This window comes from Lindgomyces ingoldianus, assembly GCF_010093535.1.
Source record: "Lindgomyces ingoldianus strain ATCC 200398 unplaced genomic scaffold BDR25scaffold_31, whole genome shotgun sequence".
NCBI lineage: Eukaryota > Fungi > Ascomycota > Dothideomycetes > Pleosporales > Lindgomycetaceae > Lindgomyces > Lindgomyces ingoldianus.
Genome location: NW_022985192.1, coordinates 93,408 through 102,322, shown reverse-complemented (window position 1 = coordinate 102,322; position 8,915 = coordinate 93,408). Strand labels below are relative to the sequence as shown.

The following is an 8,915-nucleotide window of genomic DNA, read 5'->3' as shown; positions in this document are numbered from 1 at the left end:
GCACTTTACATAGTATAAAAAAGCTAAGGCTTTAATAAAAGCTATTTTTTAAAAGTATGTTAATATAAAGGCTAAGGCTAAGGCTAATAACAATAATGTTACTTAAGAGCCTACACAACGCAAGTTACTTAGTAGTAACTATTATAATAAGAGCTTTAAAAGGACTTTTTTTATTAACATAAGCCTTCTTACTAGCAGCTGCTTATATAAAAAGTAGTAGAAAATAATAGAGTTGTAGTAGTACTATAATAGCTACTATAAAGATGTTACTATAGCTAATAATAATAGCTTTTTATTTACTAACTTTTTTACTTAGTAGAAATAAGTTAGACAACTCTTTTACTTTATACTATATAAAATTACTTTTAACTTTTTATTTATTCTTTTTATAAGCTGTAATTATAAGAGGTTTTTTTTTAAGAGTAAAAAAACTGTTACCTGTAACAAAAATAAGCTTTTTAGCTTAATAATTAAGGCTTTTTAACTGCAGAAAAACTAGCTCTAGCAGGGTTATATTTACAGTAAAATAGGGGACTTAGTAGACTATATACGCTGTAACGTCTTACAAGCTGTTAAAACGTAGGAGGATTGTAAGCTATAATAGTTACGCCCTGTAAGTGGATTTAAATTCTCCCTTTATGTTAAAACGTACTAACAAACTAAGAAGTTACAGCCTAAAAAACGGCGAGTTGAAACGTATTACGTACGGTTGGGAACGCTGCACGGCAGACGTAAGTTTTCTCGGAGTGCGTACTTCCATGGCGTCTCAAATCACCCATCCTAGCAAAACGCGCACCACAAACGGGGCACTTGAAAGGCTTGTCAGTAGCATGGATGAGAAGGTGCGACTTCCAGTTGTACCTCTTCGTATAGACGTTCCCACAGTCGTTGCACTTAAACTCGCTTTGCCTCACCTTTTTACGCGTTCGATATGAGGCTGGTAGCGGGTGGAGAATCAGCTCTTGCTCTTGTTGCGGTACTTCGACAACTGAGGCGGGGGCTGGTTCTTCCGGAGGTCGCTCGGGCTGCATGCTTATTTGGACGTCATGATCGGTGGGAAATTGTTCATCCCCGATAGAGATGCTTGAGTGCGTTTCTCTCATATGTCTACTAAGGTCGGACGTCGAGATGAAGCCAAAGGTAAACCCGGTACAAGCTTCTTCAGTGCAGCGGAATGGCCTTTCGTGTTTGTCGACATGTTTATCGCGGTCTTGACCGGTGGCAAAGCCAGTCGTAAAGAACTGACAACTGAATCGAGGGCACTTGAAGATATTGGTACCGTATTTTAATGTCATGTCTTCTTTGATGGACGGTTCCTCCAAGAATTGGAGCGAATCTTCGAGCATTTTACGGACACTAACCACCACTCCATCAAGATCTAGAGCAATCTCTTCTGTCCTCATCTTTCCAAAGAATGTGACTTGTTTCCGAGTCGAGACAACTGCTTGCTCGAGATTGTCGTAGAAAGGCAAGCCTTGGAAGAATGCGAGCTTATCTCGGTTTCTTTGCGACACCGATAAAGGATGGGTCGGGTCGCACCAATGCTTTTGGATGAAGATCTCTAATGACTCTGCAATTGCTGTCATATAGTCATTATGGCCATCTGCTTGCAGAATTCCGGCTTCGAAATGGCGTATCCAGTACAGTACAGCGTAGTCTAGTAACCCGTAATCTCCATTTAGCACACCTGGTTCAGTAGGTGAAGCGAGCGTTGACAGGTTAAGATAGTTGATACACATTGTTGCCATTTTCAATTCCTCAGCAGATAGATCGATTTTATTTTCGTCCACGAGGAAACTATATAGTGTCAGCAAGGCAGTTTGTTGCTCGGATTGAGTGTGCCTTACTATTTGGCGGATAGATGCACTAGTTGGACAGTCCCATCGTCTCGGTGTTCGACTAATGAATCGAAAAGGTCCTTTGGAGCTGGCCGGAACCTTTGCCGGTCGTATTCAATAGATTCCTTATCAAGATTCATTGCTTTCAGAACTTGTATCTCGTGCCACTTCAACGGTCGTTTTGCACAGACGAGCCATCCGAGAACCATCAGGACTTCTTCCCATCGCGCTGGGGAGGCTTGAGCCTCTATTCTTGCCATAATCCTTTCGTAGCTATCATATATTAGTGAGTCTGCGCTACGAAATCATTTAACTTACGCGTTATTGACTCCCGTAGGGAAGACGTCGGGCTCCAGTTCTTCCTCAAGACCGGCAATTGAAGTTTGCCCAAAAACATTGATCCAGATTAACTTCGCCAGAAGAAACATTCCTAATATTTAGTGAACATTTATATCAAGGCGAAAAGCTTTGGCTTCAGCGTACCTGTAGCAGAATTTGACACTGTGTTTCCTATGGCGGTTGCCCTCTCATGCGCTAGGTAGAAAGGATGAAGTGTCAGTTTGGAAGCTTCAGAACGGCAATAATACTCAACGTCTGACTTATTGTCCTCTGGTCCAATCTTAATGCTGGAAAGTCCTGAAAAGTCTTTCCGTGCGAACCCATCATCTTGACTGACGAACAAACACCGAATTCTCTCTGGCTCTGATGTTGGCAAATCTTCCACTAGCCTCCTGAACCAATGTGTAATTTCTTTTCGTTCCTCTCTTCCACATTCGTCCAAGCCATCGATGACAATGTATGCACTCTTGCAGTTGTTAAAGCCCTCCACCAAAAGACTCTCGATTGTCGTTCGCGATTCGAGCACAGTTTCACCACTTTCACAGCACCTTTCGTAGAAGTAGGCGAGCAAGTCCCTATCCTGCTTGAGAAGCTGTGCGAGAATTGTACGAGTAACCGCACGGAAGTTGTCTTGCTCTGGATTTTTGTGCTTGCAGTAAAAGTATAGCACTGTTGGGGCAGGTACAAGTTTCCGGGCTTCCTCAATTATGAGGGACGCGAGGATAGTCTTCCCTATCTTGCTGTTAGCCCAGGTTTGTACCAAGAGTACCTCAGTGCAATGTACCTGCTCCAGGAATCCCACTCAGCCACAGCAAGGGCGGAATCATTGGATACGATGGGTCAAACCATTCTCGGAATGTCGTATCATCTATTATCCACCTGCTAATCCCGGGGTATGCCGCCCTAATCTTAACAAATTCGTGATGATCGGATTCAACTTTCGCCGGCCGTAGCCAGTCAAAAACAGTCTTCAGGCGACGCAAATCCTCGCTCTTCGTCTCGGTTTCAAATCTTGCATCTTCAACCCTTCTAGATTGCTGAAAGTCCTCGATTTGAGCAATCGTAGCTTGATTTTCGACAAGCTGGCGATGCCGAGCTATGTTGGATATTATTTCCGAGAATTGCGACTTGTACGTCTTCCAAGTCGCGGCAAACATTTGCCTCCATACTGTACAACATCAGCCGGTCTGGATAAAATTAGTAGAGCATGACTGACGCGGTTTTTGAAAATATGACATTGCAGAATGGTGAAACTTTAGAATATCCTCATACATGAGGGCCAGCACCGCGGACATGTGAGGCTTCGACCGGAATAGGCTCTCATACTGCATGAGAAGTGGCAGATTTTCTCCAATCTGTTCGTACGTATCGAGGAGCTCCTTGAATGCGTCCACACATGCGCTTGAAATCTGTTCGCGGCGATTAGCGACCAACACGCTTGATGTGAGTGCTGTTCATACCAACAATAACATCCTGACAGGCCCCTTATATCTTATTAGTAAACTTTCTTTAGCTTACTGCAGTGCTAACTACCAACCCATACAAATGCAACAATGTCGTTGCTGTTGGCGAATATTGTCACGACTTTCCCAAACTGCTCCATTGCTTCGAGAAAAGGCTGTATGCGATTCATGCCCTTTAGCCGCCGCGATGTGTGCTGTTTTTCCTGTAGTTCGCCAATACATTGCCTCAAATCTGCTAAGGTAGTTTTTCTGAACGTTTCTTGCTCCCTCTTCTTGAGGTTCATTCTGAATCGTGCGAGTGCCCGCTCGAACGGTGCGGCCTCAGGGCTCGGACCATTGTCGCCCATTTTTCATATGAGAGGGAAGAATTGTTTGTTAGCGGTCGCGAAGACCAAGTAGTAAGTTAAACCAGACATTCGCAACGACGAGAGGAGGAAGGCGGATTTCGTTCGAGGTAGTTTGAGGTCTGTGCACATGTTTAAACCTCGCGCTCAGCCACACCGGTGAGATGGTGCCGCAAATTTGTCATGTAGGTGATACCGCACTTCCTCGGTGCTTCTTCATAGTTACATTATGCTCAAACCTTCGACTGGATCTTAAAATCTCGTCCCCCATTGCCTCCCGTCTGCTTCAAAACCTTTAACCAGCCAAGATCGCACACGTGAGATGCATCAAGGCTACACTCGCTGACATCTATGAACCTTTCGCAAAAATGTTCCAATATACGGCATTAGATGCACCGCAGTGGTCATCACCGACACCATCGCCATTAAAGCGAACGTGGCCTTTCGGAGAAGATGGAAGAGATGATCAGTCAAGAGCCTCGACCTCAGCCTCACCCTCCTCTTCTACCCAGACGAGTGAGATAAGCGAGCCAATTATCCATGATTTTTTTTGTTTCGGCAGCGTAACCGTCCACTACCTCACCCAGGTTCATCAATCTAATCGCATTCAGGTCATCGATATAAAAGCCCAGCTAAGCACTGGAAATAGACAGCTGATATTCCCTGCCCTTGACCGAGTTCATTCCTTTCCTGTCGTTGAAGAAGGCTCTTTATTTGCCCTTGAGCACCTCGGATTTAGGTTCGCGCGACTTACCAAGGGACTGTGCGCCACCTTCAAGGCGCTCGTAGAGGATCGGCAACGACAACTACAATTTCGGGCCCTTGTTCAGGCCTCGGATTTAAGGGACATCAAAGCATGGCATTACTACTCTAAGAAAGCTTTCCCTGTGGAAGTGAACATATATGGGTTGAAGGCCGATGCTGAAACCGTCGGCCGAATCTTATCCAAAGCTGATATATACCTTCAATTTCCTAAATCAGGTCTTGATGGGTACAAATACTCCAATCCTCACTTCCTTCAGATCGACGGATTTGACGGCGGGATCCCAACTGAGAAGACGCCGACGACGAATCAGGAGGAAGCAAGGAGACGTAGCATCGAGCCTGAGTCACAAACGAACATTTCGACAGCAGTTGATAACATTCTTGATTCGCTATCCCATCATGTAGACCTCGGTCAAATCTCCGTGGATGGTAGAATCAGAAGCACATTGCTTCCGTAAGATGCTCTATATGTCATTGTGTGAGCATTACTGACAGTTCGTGGTCTAATGTAGACATCAGAAAGAGGCCATTGACTTCATCAACCAAAGAGAGACTGGAAAAATTGCTTCAGAATTGAGTCTTTGGAAGTACAATGATGTTGACAAAGACGAGCCATTGTAAGACTTGAAATATACATGGGGTGCAGAAATGGGCATGTGCTAACAGTCCTTGTTCAAAGCTATCAACATGTCTTTACTGGGGCAAAACGACCCCTTCCAGCCGAGGCTAGAGGTGGAATTATTGCGGACGAGATGGGCCTGGGAAAATCCCTAGTTATCTTGTCAACGATTGCTGGGTCTCTTGATCGAGCAGAAGAATTTGTTGCAGAAAATCAGGGTGCTGAACGCCAGCCCCAGAGAGAGGTTCCATCTAGCGCAACGCTTATCTTAGCTCCTTCTTCCTGTAAGACTTGCCTTAAGGCGAAGGATTGCCCAATCTAGGAGTTAGCTAACATTTTACCAGTGTTAATAGACAACTGGGTGGATGAAATACGGAAGTATGTCATCTACCGAAGGGGTGATAAAAGGTCGTAGTCCATCAAACTGATTTCTAGATAGACACACGTTTCCTGGGGCGATCTCATTTCACCGACACCTAGGTTCGGCACGTCATGCTGAGATACATTTGCTTCAGCAAAGGATGATCGTATTTACAACATATGCAACAGTTGCCACCGAATATTGTCGCCGAGATAGTCCCCTTGCGAAGATTAAGTGGTTCCGGATTGTACTGGATGAAGGTATGAGCAAATTATCGTGATCTCTACCCTTTTAGAGTTTCCATTCGTTAATATAATATATTGAAGCTCACGACGTCCGAAACCGCGCGACGAAACAATACCAAGCCGTTGCCAATTTACCGGCACAGCATCGATGGTGCTTGACTGGAACACCTATCCAGAATAACCTTGATGATCTTGGAGCTCTAACCTCATTTCTCAAAGTTCCAATACTAGAGTCCACGCCTACTTTTCGAAAGTTCATTACGACCCCAATTAATTCGGCTTCTCGAAATCATTTCAATAACTTGAGACTGCTTCTTCAGACGATTTGCCTTCGGAGAACTCGGGAGTTGTTAGATCTACCTGAGCCTATCCGACAAATTCGCAGAATACCTCTCACAGATTTGGAGCGGACCGAATACAACAACCTGCTTCTCCAAGGTCGTGCTCAGATTGACATGGCTGTAAGTGGACGTAGGAAAGGCCGGGTAAACTCAACCGTGCTCGAGTCCCTCCTCAAGCTGAGGTTGTTTTGCAACAACGGGAACGAAAATGTGGCTCTGCATACCGGGCTGACCGGCCTTCCTGAAGACCCTGACGAGGCATTATCGTATCTCCAGCAACTCGATCAGAATGTTTGCGCGTACTGCACTGGGACGATCTATTCTCTCAACGATGCTACTGACACTGATGGTGGGACATTTGCTGGAAAGTGCCCTCACCTAGTGTGTCATAACTGCTCGCCTCAGCATCGCGCCCAGAAACAAGGATGCCCAACATGTGTATTAGAAACTAATAATCATTCTGAGAATATACTAAGTGAAAGCATGCCCAATAATGAGTGGGTTCTGAATAGTTATCATAGCAATTCATACCCAAGGCCCTATCCATCTAAGCTCTTGGCGCTCATACAAGATCTTCGCAGGGATCCTACACACAAGAGGTATGAAGATATAATGAGATAATCCAAGCTGGTTGCTTACAGCTTACAGCATTGTTTTCTCCTGTTGGAAAAAGACACTCAACCTCGTAGGTGACTTACTCAACCATTACAAGACTCCCTTCGACATGATCGACGGATCTCTAGCATTAAATGAACGTCTAAAGATCCTGAAAGACTTCCGATCTCCAGATGGTGCAAACGTTCTACTAATGACTCTTGGTACCGGAGCCGTTGGGTAAGTGCTCTCATCAACTACGCCTGGAAGTCTTCCACTCTAAGAATTCGAAGTCTAAATCTTGCCGTTGCATCTCGGGTATATCTCTTGGAACCGCAGTGGAACCCGTCTATCGAGTCACAAGCTATTGGAAGGGCACTTCGTCTTGGCCAGACTGAGCAAGTAAAAATTGTTCGGTACATTATGGCGCAGACAGTTGAAGAGGTCTGGGTTTCTCTCTCAGTATCCATATGAGCACTATCGTTAACCTCGTTGATAGTGTAACGTCTTAGATCGCCAAACCCGGAAGTTACAGCTTGCTGGAGGTGGTTTTGGTAAAGAAAAGGAAGCCGCCAATCTTGCATTAGTAAGTTCTTGAGGCCTCTTGGTATAGTACTGAACTAACACCAACATAGGATATTTTTAGGGTAGAATTGCCTATTGGATGACTGAGAAAGCACTGACTCCATTCTTTCATATCTAAAGCACATTGCCTCTTAGCTATACTTGCTATATAATAGTCGTGCTACTCCTTTTGCTCTGAGTTTTGCTCTTAGCCGCCGTATCTGGGTACAGAACGGTATTTTTGAGGATGTATAGGCTATTTCGGTCAATATATCGGGGCTTAGACCCAGTGACACGGCTGCAACGTTTGACCCCGTACAGTGTAGTCATAGCCAAAATGAGAAGTCGAAAATGGCGGGACAGCAATATCTCCCAGAAGCCATTGGTTGCACAAGACCCGGAGTGACAGGCCCCTGCGGCAACGGCAGCCTTGTAAAGACGCAAGACGTGCTGAGGAATGATTCTGCCCCCGTGAAATCACGGCTTAGCAAATTGCGGAATCGTTCAATATCGGGTGATCGTTCAAACCGGGAGTTGCGTGCTCCTCAGCGAACTCCAACCTTATTGGTGACAATGACGCAAGCTTCCTGGCGCAGATCCATGTAGCGAACAGCCCATTTTGTGCATGTGAACCCCACTTTTGAGGAGTCGAAACTCGAGATCCGAGCAGGTATGACGTGATTCATGGCAATATCCTGGGGGGGGGGGGGGGGGATCGGCCTGTTCATGGTGGATCGATTCAAGAGATTCCATCGCGTAAATCCAAGCAGTTTATTCCAGCCATTGAGAAGTATTCGTGATGCAGTCTCCTCGATGAGATATCATCCCCATTCCCACAAGTACTCCACTGGAGCGTTATCTTTGGTTTTAGCGAACAAGTCGCGAAGTATTGATTCTTAAGACCCTTGTGCGAACCGCTTCCATGGCTTAACCAGAAACACGACCCCAAAGGCGACAACCTATGCCAGCGTAACCACTAGGATATTTATCGCCTCATCCATAAAATGGAAAGACTTGGTATACCATAGAACGCATCTTCGAAACTGTCTTTGAACTTTTGCGAAGCATTTCGGAGCCGACTGACCGCGCACTACCACAACTGGTCCCTCTTTAGGTAATATTACGTTGCCTATCAGAAGTATCTAAGTTGCAAATCTACATCTTTATAAAAAAAAGTTCTGATTTTAGGAATTTTGTTGGCGAGTTGCACCGCGTTAAACATCGTTGGGTGCGATCGGACGTGGTTGATTTGACATCTCGAGTTCTAGAAAACTCAATTGCATTTTACGGCTCAACCTTGTGGGACAAGGAATGTCGAAAATTGTGTTTCGGCTATCTCTTTGGTAGGCTGGACTCTCAGCCAAGCTTTCCGGTGAGGAGCTCAGCCCACCGAAGGAATCAACTGCGTTCTCAGCGGCCACTAGGAACATTTCCATGACGAA

At 45.3% G+C, this 8,915-nt stretch overlaps 2 protein-coding genes across 2 annotated transcripts; one reads left to right on the top strand and one right to left on the bottom strand.

Annotated features, from left to right (window-relative positions):
• Window positions 1–674: 674 nt before the first annotated feature.
• On the bottom strand, window positions 675–3,987 carry BDR25DRAFT_235553 (putative zinc finger protein; the record flags this gene model as incomplete). Its single annotated transcript, XM_033685513.1, has 7 exons — window positions 675–1,797; window positions 1,848–2,111; window positions 2,157–2,268; window positions 2,322–2,909; window positions 2,962–3,345; window positions 3,394–3,586; window positions 3,715–3,987. The coding sequence occupies 7 exons, from the start codon at window positions 3,985–3,987 to the stop codon at window positions 675–677; spliced, it is 2,937 nt and encodes a 978-aa protein (XP_033543729.1).
• Window positions 3,988–4,226: 239 nt separating this feature from the next.
• On the top strand, window positions 4,227–7,685 carry BDR25DRAFT_305757 (uncharacterized protein). The gene is made up of 11 exons (XM_033690477.1): window positions 4,227–4,547; window positions 4,596–5,203; window positions 5,262–5,366; window positions 5,429–5,652; window positions 5,713–5,746; window positions 5,808–5,989; window positions 6,056–6,914; window positions 6,964–7,149; window positions 7,203–7,353; window positions 7,409–7,495; window positions 7,545–7,685. Exons 1-11 carry the CDS (start codon window positions 4,353–4,355, stop codon window positions 7,575–7,577), a joined length of 2,664 nt encoding a protein of 887 aa, XP_033543728.1. The 5' UTR covers window positions 4,227–4,352; the 3' UTR covers window positions 7,578–7,685.
• The last annotated feature ends 1,230 nt before the right edge of the window (window positions 7,686–8,915 follow it).

Bases quoted from the DNA above. Each gene is read 5' to 3' on its own strand.
- BDR25DRAFT_305757 (XM_033690477.1), top strand. From the start codon at position 4,353: ATGTTCCAATATACGGCATTAGATGCACCGCAGTGGTCATCACCGACA. The intron at 5,653-5,712 runs GTAAGACTTGCC...ACATTTTACCAG, and splicing joins TATCTTAGCTCCTTCTTCCT to TGTTAATAGACAACTGGGTG. The intron at 5,747-5,807 runs GTATGTCATCTA...ATTTCTAGATAG, and splicing joins TGGGTGGATGAAATACGGAA to ACACACGTTTCCTGGGGCGA.